The sequence below is a fragment of the Babylonia areolata genome, chromosome 3, assembly GCF_041734735.1.
Source record: "Babylonia areolata isolate BAREFJ2019XMU chromosome 3, ASM4173473v1, whole genome shotgun sequence".
Classification (NCBI taxonomy): Eukaryota; Metazoa; Mollusca; class Gastropoda; order Neogastropoda; family Buccinidae; genus Babylonia; species Babylonia areolata.
This window is the reverse complement of record NC_134878.1, coordinates 64,336,641-64,354,138: the sequence shown is the minus strand read 5'-3', so window position 1 is coordinate 64,354,138 and position 17,498 is coordinate 64,336,641. Positions and strand designations below refer to the sequence as shown.

Here is a 17,498-nt window from a genome sequence, read left to right as displayed (position 1 = left end):
GCTGATTCTTGAGAGTGCTTCTCCATCTGTTGCGGTCATCTGCAAGGTCCTCCCAGGACTCAGTGTTGATCTTAATGGATGCACAATGACACAGACACACAGATACACACAGACAGACAGAAAGACAGATACACACACACACACACACAAACACACACGAGTGTACATTTTCTTCATAAAACCCTTCATTACAAACATGCAGACAATCACACATTCACATGAACAACACACACACACACACACACACACACACACACACACACACACACACACAGATATATATATATATATATATATATATATATATATACATTATGCACATGTAGAATATGAATAATACAAATGGATTTCATTCACATTCACCCAGTCCCACATAAAGTTCAGGTGATGAAAAAGAAAAGTAAAAGGAGTACTATCTGTTGGCTAATAAATGTTGGTTTGAAAAGTGCATTGCAAAGAATGTGTTATGGTTCGTCACACATATCCAACGATTATTTCATTAAAAAAAAAGAATTATTTTGAGTCGCGAATGATCACTCTGGAATATGACATAAAGTTTTATATAAAAACTCAAACTAGAAATTAGTTGAGAGATCAGCTAGAAGCCCCCCTCTCACCCCACCCCCTCTCTCTCTCACTTTTCCTGCACCACCTCTTTCACTCTGAAACAAAATTTGTTGAGATCAATCTGTGATGCTATTAAAGCTTGCTGTAGGCTAGTATTCAAAACAAAACAAAACAAAGGCACAACTATTTCATAAACATATGTTGTATCAAAAGTAGATCTGCTGAAAGTGGTCTCTCAAAAGACTGAACACATTTTTTAAAATGTCAAACGGAATCTCTGACACAGTGTGATCGACATTCTTACCAAGTGACATGGACACTTTGGTGAAAGCAACAGGCAGACATAATGGCACTTTGGTTCCCTGTCGCAGTGAATTACATACAACAGTGTCACAGCGCTCAGTATTGGAAACACACACACACGAACGGATAAAGCGTAACAGTCCCAATTCAAGTTTCACGGTTTTACAAAATACAAGATAAAATCCCGATAAAAAAAAATGTCATTACAATCACAGTGTTACATAAAATTCTGGAATTGGTTAAATTTCAGCACACAGAAGTTTAAAGGAAACTCTGGGCACGATTGAAATAAAGTTCACAATTATTTCACAAACTTGGAAAAGCTTTGCATGCTTAAGATACAAGTAAAACATTGGTGTTGGGTGTGTGATTTTTGTTGTTGTTGTTGCTTTTCTCTGCCAATGTTGGTCGATAAATGGTTTACATTACTTGTTTGCACAATCCACGTTACAAAGGGAAATGGTAACACCCATTACACCCTCCCCTCTCCTCACCCGGGGATATGCATGCGTATGTGTCAGTGCGTGCGTGCGTGCGTGTGTGTGTGTGTGTGTGTGTGTGTGTGTGTGTGTGTGTGTGTGTGTGTGTGTATCTCAAGCTGAGTTTGTATACACGTGCATGTCTGTGTTGATGCCAGCAAGAATGGTTTTTTGTGTGTGTTTTTTTTAAAATACGAGCAAAGTTTTATTCACAAATGATTATCGTATAACCTATTGTTTGTTGTTTTACAAAGTAGTTCTTTCTTAATGTACTCACAAATGATTATCGTATAGCCTATTGCTTGTTGTTATACAAAGTAGTTCTTTCTTAATGTTCCCATTTCCGTTCTTCCTTCCTTTCCATCTTCCTTCTAACATTCTTTCTCTTCCTCTTTTATTTGTTCGTCGCCTCCTTTCTTTTCCCTTTCCTTCCTTCCCAACTGAAACCAACATGATCCCTCGAAGCTGGCGGACCAACACCGCAGTTGTGTGAATTTCCCGGTCCTGTTGGAAGCGTGACGTTGTCACGGCAGAGGTTGAGGACCGCATCGCTTTCAACCAATCTGAAAGCACAGATTCAGTCACTAAACTAAACAACACATGTGCAAAGGCATCTAGACAGATAGGCAGACAAACGAACACCCCCGCCCCCCCCCCCACACACACAGATTTTATTTCGCCATTAATTCCATAGTGGTGATGTACTAATTCAACAACAGAGGACGACACCATTTGAAACCCTCTGCTGATGAAAAGATGCTGCGGAATCACTCAGCCATGCTGAATAAACATCCCTTTAGGTGAGCAGCCGCCACTGTCCTCCTTCCGCTGTCCGCTAAGAGATTTTGAGCTGCTCCGCGAACCTCTTAACTTTCACCCCTAAACTAACAACCAGATAGCGAAAAATGAGCTTGTGCAACGCAGTTAAGATAGCTTGTCGCTAAACGACCATTTTTAGCAGGTGGTTAGGGATTTAGCGGACAGATAACCGCTAACGGCGTGTTGTGCAATGGGGCCAAGATCATCACCCATCTACGGGAAGCCACATACGCCAAAAGACTTAATATTATCTTTTATCATAAAAGAGCAACCAATGTCTTTTCGAGTACAAGTTGTTGTTTTCGAGTCGTGTGTGTGTGTGTGTGTGTGTGTGTGTGTGTGTGTGTGTGTGTGCGCGCGCGCGGGCGTGCGTGCGTGCGTGCGTGCGTGTGTGTGCGTGCGTGTGCGTGTGTGTGTGCGTACGTGCGTGTGTATGCGCAGACGAAGTGGCGATGGACGAAACGGGATCATCAGTTGGCCAGTAAGCGAATGGAGAAGAGGAGGCGAATCGGGTCGACACCCTTCAGGAAGCCAACATCCAGCATCACCCACCAGGCTCTGACCTGGAACCCGCATAGCTGGGGTAGGGGAAGGAAAGAAAGAATCAAAAGAAAGTAAGAAAGAAAGAAGGGGGAAAATAAGTAAGTGCAGGATGGGGGACAAGAATTAGTTACAATGTGTCATGGAGGTGAGTTGACTTCTCTCTCTCTCTCTCTCTCTTCTCTATCTTCCCAGGCCAGACAGCATTTGACAATGAACCCTCCTCCCCACTTCCCCCTCCCCCCCCCCTCCCCCCCTCTTCTCCTTACCGCTGGGCCACTGCTCCCGCCGTGCAAGTCCCAGCACTGATCAATGTACATCCTGATCCGGCCGGGGTTCAAATCCCAAACGCTTTGAAGCTCACATACTGGAAGAGCCATCTTAAGTGGTGCCAGTTCTGCAACAATAATAACCATCATGACGATGACTGTAACAATACTAAAACAACAACAATAATAACCATCATGACGATGACTGTAACAATGCTAAAACAACAACAATAATAACCATCATGACGATGACTGTAACAATGCTAAAACAACAACAATAATAACCATCATGACGATGACTGTAACAATGCTAAAACAACAACAATAATAACCATCATGACGATGACTGTAACAATGCTAAAACAACAACAATGATAACCATCATGACGATGACTGTAACAATGCTAAAACAACAACAATAATAACCATCATGACGATGACTGTAACAATGCTAAAACAACAACAATAATAACCATCATGACGATGACTGTAACAATACTAAAACAACAACAATAATAACCATCATGACGATGACTGTAACAATGCTAAAACAACAACAATAATAACCATCATGACGATGACTGTAACAATACTAAAACAACAACAATAATAACCATCATGACGATGACTGTAACAATGCTAAAACAACAACAATAATAACCATCATGACGATGACTGTAACAATGCTAAAACAACAACAATAATAACCATCATGACGATGACTGTAACAATGCTAAAACAACAACAATAATAACCATCATGACGATGACTGTAACAATGCTAAAACAACAACAATAATAACCATCATGACGATGACTGTAACAATGCTAAAACAACAACAATAATAACCATCATGACGATGACTGTAACAATGCTAAAACAACAACAATAATAACCATCATGACGATGACTGTAACAATACTAAAACAACAACAATAATAACCATCATGACGATGACTGTAACAATGCTAAAACAACAACAATAATAACCATCATGACGATGACTGTAACAATACTAAAACAACAACAATACCACGACCACCAACAACAACAAAAATAATAGTATTAATAATGATAATACTGAAAAGAAAAAGGAGAGTAACAACAAGAAAAACAACACATTAACGACGACGATGATGGTAGTGGTGATGATAACGACGATGATGGTAGTGGTGATGATAACGACGATGATGATCACTTACAGAACTGTCATCCTCCCCCCATCCACACACACCTCCTTCCTGGTCCCTCCCTCCTTCACACACACACACACACACACACGCACGCACACACACACACGCACACACACATATGTATACGCACGCGAACACAGTCATACACACACATTCACACATACACACACATGCACACACACATACACACATTTACACACGCACTCAAACACACACACTTACATACAGCGCGTGCACATACACACACAGACACGCACACACACACAGAATCACACACACACACACACATACACGCACACACAACACACACACACACACTACCTTCATGTTCCCTCCTCCCCCTTCACCTTCCTCCCACCCACCCCCCACCCCCACTCCCACGCACCTCACCACTCACTTTCACCACCTTCATGCTCCCCTCCTATCCTTCCTCTCTCGATACAAACACATGGTCCCTCCCTCCCTCCCTCCCCCTCCCTCCCTCTCCCTTCCCCTTCCTCCCTCCTCTCTCTCCCCTCCCTCCTCTCCTTCCCCCTCCCTTCCTTCCCCTCCCTCCCTTTCTCCCCCTCCCTCCTCTCCTTCCCCCTCCCTCCCTCCTCTCTCTCCCCTCCCTCCCTCCCCCTTCCTCTCCCCTTCCTCCCTCCTCTCTCTCCCCCTTCCTCCCTCCCTCCCTCCCCCTTCCTTCCCCTCCCTCCCTCCCTCCCCCTTCCTCCCTCCTCTCTCTCCTCTCCCTCCCTCCCTTCCCCTTCCTCCCTCCTCTCTCTCCCCTCCCTCCTCTCCTTCCCCCTCCCTTCCTTTCTTCCCCTCCCTCCTCTCCTTCCCCCTCCCTTCCTTTGTCCCCCTCCCTCCCTCCTCTCTCTCCCCTCCCTCCCTCTCTTCCCCTTCCTCCCCCCTTTCTCCCCCTTCCTCCCTCCCTCTCCCTCCCCCTCCCTTCCCCTTCCTCCCCCTCCCTCCCTTCCCCTTCCTCCCCCTCCCTCCCTCCTCTCTCTCCCCTCCCTCCCTCCCTTCCCCTTCCTCTCCCCCCACTCCCTCCTCTCCTTCCCCTCCCTCCCTTTCTCCCCCTCCCTCCTCTCCTTCCCCCTCCCTTCCTTCCCCTCCCTCCCTCCTCCCTTTCTCCCCCTCCCTCCCTCCGCTCCTTCCTCCTCCCACCCGTCCCTTCCCCCATCCTTCCTCCCTCCCTCCCCCCCTCCCCCTTTATCCCCTCTTCCCCCCTCCCCCCAGACTCACGCTCTGCACAGGACACGAGTCGTCCGCCACCCATCCCTTCAAGTCGGAGTACACCTGGGGCTGCCGCGACTTGTCGTGGAGGGCGGCACACATCTGGCACCAGTTGACCACCCCGTACCTGGAGGAGAAAGGTGGCACAGTGGTTAAGACGCTTATCTGCCCAACGCAGCGTCCGTGCTGTCATGAGGGTTGCGGGTTCGAATCCCGCTCTCGTTGGCGCCCTTTGCACCTTGGGTTCATGCTGCTGGTCAGGCATCTCTACCAAGCAGAAGTGGTGTAACGTATATACGGATTGGTCCGGACGCAGTGACGCCTCCTTGGGGAAACTGAAACTGAACCTGAAACTGAAACTGAAGCATACCTGAGCCTGAGGTAGCGGTCCCTCCAGGTGAAGAAGGAGTTGTAGAGGCGGCGGTCAGACCCCACCCGAAGGATGAACTGGGCCAGCTCCTCCACAGAGCTGAAGTTGTCCACGTCGATGTAGGAGCCAGGGATGGTGATCTGCGAGTAGTCCGCTCCCCCACTGACGATCGGTATCTGGTTCCTGGTCGGATTGATAATTATGATGATAATAATAGCAATAATAATAATAATAGTAATATAATGATGATGATGATGTGAAGAAGAAGAAGAAGAAGAACAACAACAACCATAAAAAACAAAACAAAAAACCCCCCAATGATAATGATGGTGATGACAATGATCGTGATGACAATGATGATGATGAAGACGGCGATGGTGATTGTGATGATGATGATGATGATGATGATGATGATGATGACGACGACGACGACGATGATGATCGTGATGATGATGATATTCTTCTGGGACATAGTCACGACAAATGCTGTTCTCAAGAATGTGGGTATTACAGTCACAACAGTTAATCGTTCCTGAACATTTCTCACCTGCTAAGAGCATTCCAGTACTTCTCGGTGACGTAGTCCCGGCAGTAGCCGTTCTCAAAAGCCAGCACGAACTTGTAGCGCTTCAGAGTCTTCTCACAGGCCAGGCCGTTCCTCTGGCAAGTCTTGGTGCCGCAGTGGCCGTACGTGTCCACGGGGAGTAGCTCCTGGAGCGCCGACACCAGCTTGTATCGCTGGGCGTAGTTGATGCAGCTGCTGGCAGCCCAGAAGACTAGCAGATCGTGCAGCCCGAAGGGGTCTTCAGCATCACCAGCGTCCTCCTCAGGACGGGGGGACTGGGATGAGGACAGGTCTTCGTGGATGTAGTTGGCCTGGAAGACACCCGCGGTGGGTGCCTTGCGGGGTGATGATGATGATAACGATGATGATGATGAGGAGGAGGCGTTAAGGTTTCCGTCAGGCTGGAACAATAAATGAATGAGTGAATCATATGGATAATTATACAGCGCCCATCCTCGGTCAAAGACCAAGCTCTAATAGCTTTACAAACTCGGGGTCATTTGCACAACAGGCTGACTACCTGGGTAGAGCCGACTGACGGCTGCCATTGGGCGCTCATCATTCGTTTCCTATGTCATTAGATCAGATTTCAGGCACGCACACGTGCACACTAAGACAGGCACGTAACATTTTACGTGTATGACCGTTTTGTTTTTTTACCCCGCCATGTAAACAGCCATACTCCTTTTTCGGGGGTGAGCATGCTGGGTATGTTCTTGTTTCCATAACCCACCGAACGCTGACATGGATTACAGGATCTTTAAAATGCGTATTTGATCTTCTGCGTGCGTATACACGCGAAGGTGGTTCAGGCACAAGTAGGTCTGCACATATGTTGACCTGGGAGATCGGAAAAATCTCCACCCTCACATCCTAGGCGCCGTTACCGAGATTCGAACCAGGGACCCTCAGATTAAAAGTCCAACGCATTAACCAATCGGCTATTGCGCCCCATTGAAGGAAAGGGGTCGAGGGAGAGAGGGAGGGAGGGAGAGAGAGAGAGAGAGAGAGAGAGAGAGAGAGAGAGAGAGAGAGAGAGTGTGTGTGTGAAGAATACAGTTTTTTGATGACCGCAAGGAAACACTTGATAAAAACAACCAATTGAAAAAAAGAAAAAAGAAAAAAAAAAAAATCATATCAATAACAGCAAAAAATCTGGATGATCAAAATACCAAAACCACAAAAAGACTGATTCAAAAGCAAGTCCACACAATTCAACGAGATAATCGAGAGAGAGAGAGAGAGAGAGAGAGAGAGAGAGAGAGAGAGAGAGAGAGAGAGAGAGAAATGACAGGAAGAGGAAAGGAGAGCTCGGGGAGAGTGGAGAGAGAGAGGGGAGAAGAAGGAAGGCACAGAGGGAGGATGAGGCAACGGAAAGAAGAAAGAAACATGGAGATGGTGAAAGAAAACGAAAGGAAAGAGAGAAGGATGAAAAGTGGAAAAAGGAGGCCTTGGCCAAAGGAATGATTCAGCGCTTATAGCTTTTAGAGGCGTTTGATTGGCTAAGAGCGGACCGGGCAAGACGGCTCGTCTTTTCACTGTTAGCCGCGCGAAATTTGGCCAAGCAGAGCAAACCGATAGGCCTAGTTTGCATCAGTTTGACATGGTACAGTATATGACACCAAAGTGAGAGTTGGGAGGGAAAAAGGGGGAGGGGTAAAGGAGAAAGGGGGTGGGGGGGGGGGTGGGGGCGCTATCCATAGAACGAAGGACACAAAAAGGAAGAAAGAAGGGAGATCAGAGAGTGGACGAAGAGAAGAGAGGGAAGTGAAAGGAGGGGAGAAAAACACTCCACTGTTGGACGCCGTTCTTTCTCTGTCTCTGGGCCTTGTATTTGGAATGAACTTCCTCTTTCGCTTCGTCAGGTCTCCGCACTCAGCTCTTTCAAGTCTGGCCTGAAAACCCACCTCTTCACAAGATAGCCTCCCTTCCCTGCCTCAATTTCTTCAGTTCTAGAGTTATGCATGTGTGTGAATGACTGCTACTATCATTATCATTATTAAAGTAAGCGAAGGAGACTGAATGAAAGAATGAATTTCATTTCTTAGTGGGGACGATATATTTAGCAGATATACTTTTTTTTTTCACCCGGCCCTCGAAAACAAACAAACAAAAAAACAAAAGAACCCCCAAAACAACACCAACAACAACAAAACCCAAAACAGAGGGGGGTGTGTGTGGGGGGGGGGGTGGGGGGGGGGCGGGGAGAAAGAAAACAAAGGAGTGAACAATCCAGAGAAATATCATGACACCAACAGTTAAACAAACAGAGAAATATCATGACACAGACAGTTAGACAAACAGAGAAATATCATGACACAGACAGTTAGACAAACAGAGAGACAGACAGACACAGACAGTTAGACAAACAGAGAGACAGACAGACACAGACAGTTAGACAAACAGAGAAATATCATGACACCGACAGTTAGACAAACAGAGAGACAGACAGACACCGACAGTTAGACAAACAGAGAGACAGACAGACACCGACAGTTAGACAAACAGAGAAATATCATGACACCGACAGTTAGACAAACAGAGAGACAGACAGACACCGACAGTTAGACAAACAGAGAGACAGACAGACACAGACAGTTAGACAAACAGAGAAATATCATGACACCGACAGTTAGACAAACAGAGAGACAGACAGACACCGACAGTTAGACAAACAGAGAGACAGACAGACACAGACAGTTAGACAAACAGAGAGACAGACAGACACAGACAGTTAGACAAACAGAGAAATATCATGACACCGACAGTTAGACAAACAGAGAGACAGACAGACACCGACAGTTAGACAAACAGAGAAATATCATGACACCGACAGTTAGACAAACAGAGAGACAGACAGACACAGACAGTTAGACAAACAGAGAAATATCATGACACCGACAGTTAGACAAACAGAGAGACAGACAGACACCGACAGTTAGACAAACAGAGAAATATCATGACACCGACAGTTAGACAAACAGAGAAATATCATGACACCGACAGTTAGACAAACAGAGAGACAGACAGACACCGACAGTTAGACAAACAGAGAGACAGACAGACTAACAGGCAGAGAGAGAGAGAGACAGACAGACAGACAGAGGATTGTTTCCATATGTGTTCATCATCATGCAAAGTCATACAAGGAAAAAGATAGTGAGAGAGAGGGAGAGGGGGAGAGAGAGATAGAAAAAGTGAAAGACAGAGAGAGAAAGAGAGAGAGGGGGTGGAGAGAGAGAGGGAGAGAGAGAGAGAGAGAGAGGGGTGTGTGTGAAGAATGATGGGGGTGGGGATGTAATGTAAGGAGGGGAACTTCTCAAACGCCTTACAAAGACTGTTTGTTAAACGATTTTTTTTTTTTTAAACCTTCTGTACTTTTGTATAGGCTGAGTGCCATCATACAAATATTGGACAAAGAAGTTGCGGCACGTTATGGCACAACAGGCCTTTGTTTCACTAAAGACTCCTCTTTCTCTTCGCCATATTTCCTTGCTCGTTTCAAGCTTTTCTTTGAACATTTTGAACAGATCTGTCGGTGTCCAATTAATGTGCATAAAACGTTAAATGCGTAGTGTATTCATGAATTATTATCTAAATGCAGCTGCCTTTTGAATATTATCTGGATGCCGCTGCCTTTTGAATGTTAGTTATTCGCAATTCATAAATGTTCCAAAAAATAATCCTATGACGATCTGGTCATGCTGGAAAATTTATTCGGAGTAATATCTTAACATAAAACGATCCCCAACTCATTAGTGTTCCAAATAATGTTTTTATGACGAATTAGTCATGCACGAGAATTTATTCAGAAAAGTATTTGGTCATAAAACGATCCCCTACAATGCCTATACAAGTCACACCTAAAAATGCAGGACAAACACCCCCCCCACCCCCTTTTTTTTAAGAAGATGTTTTCACCTTGACATCCCTGACAGAGCCTCTGGGGCCGAAGTGCCCGTATGGAGAAAAAATGTCGGCGTCTGTGCGGTACCAGGAGGTCCAGTTGAAGACATTGTTGAAGCTTGCCAGGTGGATGTTGATGTAATACGGAGGCTCTGATCCGTGGACCACCCACACCTGTTGCACACACATCTCATGTCATATACCTGACTCAATGATTATAATCAATATTTGATTATTCATTGATTGTCTAAATTTGGATGATCAGTGTTTGTCACAACTATAGAGTATTGTGTTCAGCTACTTGGACCACTAACCACAAACAACCTGGCGTTTGGATTTGAAATTCGACATGTTATGAAAAAAGTGGTTTGGAGTTTAAGTCTATATAATATTTCAAACATATTTGGTTTACTGCCAAAGCCGGAAAACGTAAATTATTAACTTCACGAATAATAATACACTGACACGAAGGTATCTAGTTTTCATCATTTGGTTATAGTGTGTTTCCTTTATTTATTTTTGCAATGACAAAAACATATCTTTTAAACACGGTATTTGATTCCCTGGGGTCAATTTTGGGGATGGGGCGGTATATATATACTGTATTCAAACATTTCACTTTCGTGCTCTCTGTCTCTCCAGCAGCCTATTCACATCACAACGGCATTCCCGAAGCAAGGACTTCATCCAAACGAACGTTCAAGAGAGGTATCAAAAAAGAGCAAAGCAAACGAAACGGGGGAAAAAAAAAACCGAAACAAAAACAAGAAAACACCTCCAAAGGGAGACCACACACTGACCTGGTGAGGGGGGTGGACAAGGGGCAGGTCGGAAGGGGAGGAAATCCCTCGCACGTTCACCAGCACGGCGTCAGCTTCTCTCAGCTCCCCCCTCTCTGCCGTCACGCGACAGTCCTTCACCACACAGGTCTGGAACGTCGCTGGGTGTGTCAGCCATTCCGCGGAACCGAAGAAGTCCGTCCACAGAAGGATCGTCTTCACCCCCTTCCTCTTCTCCTGCGCGTGCGCCGACTGGGGAAAAATCGTAACGAAGGGGTTGTATCCCCGACGAGGCCCCACTGGAAATCTGGTCTTGACCTTTGGAGGTTTCAACTCGTGGAGAGCGAAGGATATGAAGAGAAGACTGAGCATGAAGAGAATGATGGCGAAGATAAGGAGGCATTTTAGTTTCCGTCGGGTGCTCATCTCACGTGTTATTTCCTGATGTCATCTGATGAGGTAGAAAGAGAAAAATACAAGTGTTATTTTGTTCTTGATTCAAAATAAGCGTGATTCCAACCTGCATTGTGTGTGTGTGTGTGTGTGTGTGTGTGTGTGTGTGTGTGTGTGTGTGTGACAATCTCAGTTCCTCAAAAACACAAGGCAACCAAACTGGCATGACAGCAGATATTGATGTGACTTTCAACCATAAGCCTGTGATTGTTATTCTGTTCGACCATATGATTATTATGGTGTTCTGTATTGACCGGATCGACGGTCCCCGAATGCCATTATGGCACGCGCGTTTTAATTTTTACAATGAGACCCAGTCGTATCGCAGCAGCATTACGACACAGCATTCTCTCCGTTTCCCCTTCAAGACAGAACGACGGCAATTTTCCTGCAAAGATGAATCGATATAATAATAATATAATAAGAATTAGTATTTATATAGCGCTGTGCCTCAACTTGCTCGAACTGTCCAGCTAGTTATTGTTGTGGCACTTGCTGAAATGAGATCTGCCGGCGCACGAATTTCTCGCCCAGTTGACACCTCGCCCGAAAACTCGCCCGGATCTCTGTGTGTCTTCCCTGTCTGTAAATCCCGCTTTTACTGACAACTCGTAGAGAATTAAAGCAACTTGAAGACCGAAAAAAAGGTGACACTGCACTCTGGCGACGCGCTCTCCTCGGGGAAAGCAGCCCGAATATTTCAGACAGAGCAATGTGACAAAAATCAACACAACATAAGATTTTCTATTCGGATTTACTCGAGATACCCATGTGTAATCATACAGCCCCTGGCACGTGAGCAATAACTAGAACTTCGTCACACATATAACCTGCGTGTTCCTGGCACAGACACAAATAGCTATATCTATTGATATCAGTGTCTACGGTTCCTCGATAAAAAAATAAAAAAAGTCTGCGGGTCATATTTAATAACTGTACGTCCTGTACATCCCTGCATCATGTCATCAAATTATGATGAACACTACAGTAGTGAAGAACAGCAAACAGTGTCACCATCAGCAGGCCAGCCTATCAGTACAGCAGCTGTCGCCATACGTGAACCAAAAAATCATTATGTTCCGTTTATTTCTTTTGATACACAGTCCAATGGACTGATTTAATCCCGTCAAAAGCAGACATGTATACCAATAATTCTGACGCGAAAATCAAGTTACGATGCAAAGTGCCATGATCAGTCGGTCTGAAAGGCCTAAATCTGAACACTCTTCATGTTGAAGATGGATCATCAGACCTTGACAAGTCATCATGTATGTCTTCGGAATAACTGACCCATCACATCCTATGTATATATATATATACACACATCTCTGTTTCGTCACCGTCAGTATTAGCTGGATAATGTCTCTTTGATAATGGGGACTCACCCAGGGTCAATATTTCCACTGACGAGATGAAAAAGCCGATGCGCTCACCACACACAACATACACGCCTTACGTTTGAAAACGTTGACAAAACTCTGACAGGGTGATTTGAAGTCCCCCTCCCTTGTCGGGTCGACTGATGAGCTCGCTGTCAGCGTGCGTGCTCGTTCCTGCTTCTGTCGTGATTTGCATTTGTGTGAGGGATCTGTGTGTATGATATGAACAACGCCTTTTTTTGTTAGCGCACTCGCCGGCGAGGGCGCACACGTACACACGAGTATTCTCTCTTTGCCTGTCCATCTGCGTCTCTCTCTTTGCCTGTCCATCTGCGTCTCTCTCTTTCTCACACACACACACACACACACACACACACACACACACACGGCCTGCACATACTATACATTCGCGCACACATACGTAAATACACATACGTTTATTGGATGCGGCTGTAGTGCTATCTCTCCCTTTCTCACATACACACACGCGGACACAAAGATAGCATACTACACACACACAAACACACACACACACACACACACCACATACACACACACTATCCCACACAACAGCTGCATCCAATAAACATGCATGAAAACTTGCACAGCCACCCACGTATACCCACAACCCCCCCTTTCCTCCCTCCCTCTCCACCCCCCCATCACTCCCCATCCCACACCCACCTTCTCCCCGGCTAATGAATCCCTCTTTCTCATTGGTCCTCACACCCTTGTCATACAACTTTGGCATTTTTGATTAACGTGGCTCCAGCAAATCAGCATAAAGCTGATTGATCTGACATCTCCACAACTAATTCCGTCGAGATTGCCACCAAATTTTATTTGCCTACACAGAACAGCAGTTGAGTATTTACCTTCGTCATTTCTTGCTTTTAGCTCAGCCTGGCCATACAATAAGCCTACCACGTAAAGGCTAAACGAAAAACAACAACTGTAATTGATTCCACAGAACCTAAAAACGAACAAATAAACAAAACAAACAAACAGGAAAACGCACAGGTACAACCGCATTCAAGCTTGGGCAAGCCCAACTCCATTCCGTCCAGCACTGCTCGTCAGAGGGATACAATAATAACATGAACAAGAAACATAATTATTCATAATAATTATACATTATAATTATTGATAACTGACATAGAACCCCACCCCCACCCACCCCAGCACAATTGGAGAGATGCCGCTTCAATTTACACAGGCTACACATGGTAAAGCAGGCAGCCTCTCATTGAATCAACAGACGTCTGTTTCGGCACACGTTAACAGTTTGAAAAATACCTACCTACTTTAGAATTCATGATAAAAACAAGAACGATGTCATGAAGGAAAGACACCTCATTCAGTACACAAACGACTGTCAAAAGACGGATGACCTCACACAGAAATTCGTCACACGTGTGAGAGCATACCACGATAAAAATGGTAGGGAGTTTGTCGGGTGGGTATGTTGTCTCCAGTTGTTTGTTTGTTGTGTGTGTGTGTGTGTGTGTGTGTGTGTGTGTGTGTGTGTGTGTGTGTGTGTGTGTGTGTTTCAAAATTCTTATGATGAATTGTATCATGTAGTGTAGGTACGTTTCGAACATGGCCTTAAAGCACAGAGAGAGAGAGAGGAAGGGAGGGAGGGAGGGAGGGAGGGAGGAAGGGAGAGAGAGAGAGAGACAAGACAAGACAAGACAAGACAAAACAAGACAAGACAAAATCTTTATTTCCGAGGGTAACAGATAAGCAAGTAACATGCTTTTTTACATCCAGCCCTCACCCTGAAGAGGGAATAAAGCTAAAGAAGCGAAAATGAGCAAAAGGAAGAGAAAAAAAAATCAACAAAACACAATCAAAATACATCAGTATTTTCCTATCATTCCACCATTCACAGGAGAGAGAGACAGAGAGAGAGAGAGACAGAGACAGAGAGACAAAGAGAGACAGAGACAGAGACGGAGAGAGAGAGACAGAGAGAGAGAGAGATAGAGACGGAGAGAGAGAGGGGGAGATAGAGATAGATAGAGAGAGGGAGAGACGGAGAGAGAGAGGGAGAGACGGAGAGAGAGAGGGGGAGATAGATAGATAGAAAGAGAGAGAGAGAGATAGATAGATAGATAGAGAGAGAGAGAGAGAGAGAGAGAGAGACGGAGAGAGAGAGAGGGGGAGATAGGTAGAGATAGATAGAGAGAGGGAGAGACGGAGAGAGAGAGGGGGAGATAGATAGATAGATAGAAAGAGAGAGAGAGAGAGAGAGAGAGAGAAACACACGCACACATTTGAACAATAAACTGATGAGACCGAAAAGACGAACGCTCGGAACGGAACAAAGAGACTGAGGAGAAATTAAAAAAAAAAAAAAAAGGCCAAAGGCAGACAGACATACATAGCCGGACAGCCAGCCAGCCAGCCAGACAGACAGCCAGACAGACAGACAGACAGACCAGGTCCATCGCCACAAAGAGGGGGAAAAAATGAGGGGCGGGGAGGAGGGGGCGAGGGAGGGGGTGGGGTGGGGGTGGGCACTGCAAAAGGAATAAACATGCGGATATCGTTTGAGAAGGGGGAGGTAAATGTGAGATGGAGGATTTGACCTTGAAGTGTTGAAAAAAAAAAAAAAAAAAAAAAAAAAGAGGAAGAAAGAAACAAGGGAATGAAAAAGAAAGGGGAACAAATTATATGCGGATATAGTTTGAGAAGGGTAGGGGATGGGATATGGAGGATTTGACTTAGTTGTGGTGTTGATTCAGGGGGAAAAGAGAGAGAGAGAGAGAGAGAGAGAGAGAGAGAGAGACCTATATTGCTGTTCACGGAGCGAGTCAGACCCAATTTGGAAGGAGTGGGGGAGGGGGGTGTGGGGAGGGGGGGGGAAGGGGGGAGAAAGTGATCAAGCTGTTGATGAGCAAGGCGGTGGGGGTGGGGTGGGGGGTGGGGGTTGCAGGGATAACCAGACGAACAGACGCCAGCTGAAAAAAACTGGGTTTCGTTTTCCTGGCTTTGCTCAGTAGCACGGACAACGGGGCTTGAGCAGTTTCATTGTATGGCTGCTAATATTTCCTCCAACATTAAGTTTTCCTCGTAAGACAAAGAGTACAGCAGCTGAATTAAAAAAAAAGGACAAGTGTCCTAGTTTTCCCCAGCTGAGCACGTCACCAACAGCACAGCTCACAACTGCTCGCAAAGCTGATTTTTCCCGCCTGGCTTCCTGACGATAGTAGAGGTTCGGTTCTTTCTCCGGGGATTCAACACACCTGTCAGCTGGGGAAATCGAGACACGGTTGGACCGTCAGACCAAGGGCTTCTTTCACACACACTGCAGCATTCTCTGGCGTTCAAGGTGAGGTGCTTGCATGGATAACATCTTTTCTGGGTGGATGGCGGCATGTTGGAGGTATTACAAAGGCCTGTCTTATCCGGCGGAACACCACACACACACACACACACACACACACACACAGAGCATCAATATCAATATATATAATGTATATAATGTATATATTGTATAATATCCTGAAGACAGCCGCGACAGCGGCATAAATGGAGGAAAACATGTGCATCCACATGAATAATCCGTCCGTCGTTTTGAAAAAAAAAAAAAAAAAAAAAGCAAAGAAAACAAAGTGCAAGACTGTCAGAAGAAAGAAGGCAGGGGGTTGGGTGGGGTGGTTGGTGGGGGGGGGGGGGGGGGGGGGGTAAGGAAAAGAGAAAACTGAAAGAAAAAAACAAAACCAAAAAACTTCAGTGACAGCAGTAAAGGGTCCAGGGGGGCGGGTTGCAGGAACAAACTTTGCAGCGGTAAGTTTGCTTATCGTTAGTTCACAACGTTCCTAACTCCCCGGTAAATTCCATACACTTTGGAACATGCTTAACTCTCAGTAGACTTGGTGCTGCCAAGATCGCTTCAAGCAACCCGGCCCTTGTTCGTCATTATGTTCTCCAGCTGGGTCCCGGTGTGTGTTTAACGATGTTGTAATCGCCTATACTCCATTGGGAGTTAAAGGTTTATCGAGTAAACTTGAATGGAATCTTGGATTCACTGACTGATGTTTAACGTCCTGTTGGGTACGAGCCTCGGATGACATGAGTGAAATCAACAAGTCTTCCTGGACGCGACAAAATCGTCACATCATCGTGGCAATGGCAGTGATAAATCAAAGATCAACGGAAGACCAGTGGGCATTCGTCTGTAAGGTCGACTAAATCTTTTGCTGGGCTCGATGCGACTTTAAAAAAAAAAAAATTTGCCTGTGTCAGGAGTGACAGTGATTGTCCAGACATAACGTGCATGAGTGCGTCTGTGTGTGTGTGTGCGCGCTCGCGCACGTGTGAGCTCGCATGTGTGTACAGGTGGAAGTGTGTGGGGGTGGGGTGGGGTGGGGAGGGGAGGGGAACAACAGAGAGGGCGAAAGGGGAAGGGGAAGGGGAAGGACAATTCTCATGGGGTACCATTCTCGTGTTACGCCGGCTGTTAAAAGTGTTTTCTCTCACACTTAAACTGAATTGCTGCTGTTATCCGCATGAATGAAAACAACAACAACAACAACAGCTGTATAATGTTTCTCTGTACACACACACACACACACACACACACAACAACAACAACAACAACAGTTGAGGTCTGAACACACCACACTATATACTGTTCGCATATTACCGGCCTA

The 17,498-nt window shown here is 45.6% G+C and overlaps 1 protein-coding gene across 5 annotated transcripts in view; it reads right to left on the bottom strand.

Annotated features, from left to right (window-relative positions):
• Window positions 1-1,406: 1,406 nt before the first annotated feature.
• The window catches only part of LOC143280198 (alpha-(1,3)-fucosyltransferase C-like), a 22,794-nt gene continuing 6,702 nt past the window's right edge, over window positions 1,407-17,498 (bottom strand). For 3 of the 5 annotated variants that reach the window (XM_076584807.1, XM_076584808.1, XM_076584809.1), the window contains exons 2-8: window positions 11,030-11,459; window positions 10,245-10,403; window positions 6,306-6,724; window positions 5,759-5,941; window positions 5,398-5,515; window positions 2,978-3,105; window positions 1,407-1,912 (exon numbers count right to left, since the gene is read on the bottom strand). In XM_076584807.1, the coding sequence (XP_076440922.1) occupies window positions 3,046-3,105; window positions 5,398-5,515; window positions 5,759-5,941; window positions 6,306-6,724; window positions 10,245-10,403; window positions 11,030-11,434 (1,344 nt within the window). In that variant the 5' untranslated portion in view covers window positions 11,435-11,459 and the 3' untranslated portion in view covers window positions 1,407-1,912; window positions 2,978-3,045. Of the gene's footprint in view, window positions 1,913-2,591; window positions 2,747-2,977; window positions 3,106-5,397; window positions 5,516-5,758; window positions 5,942-6,305; window positions 6,725-10,244; window positions 10,404-11,029; window positions 11,460-12,846; window positions 12,943-17,498 lie in introns of those variants that run through there. The other 2 variants (XM_076584811.1, XM_076584810.1) reach the window with 2 other exon arrangements.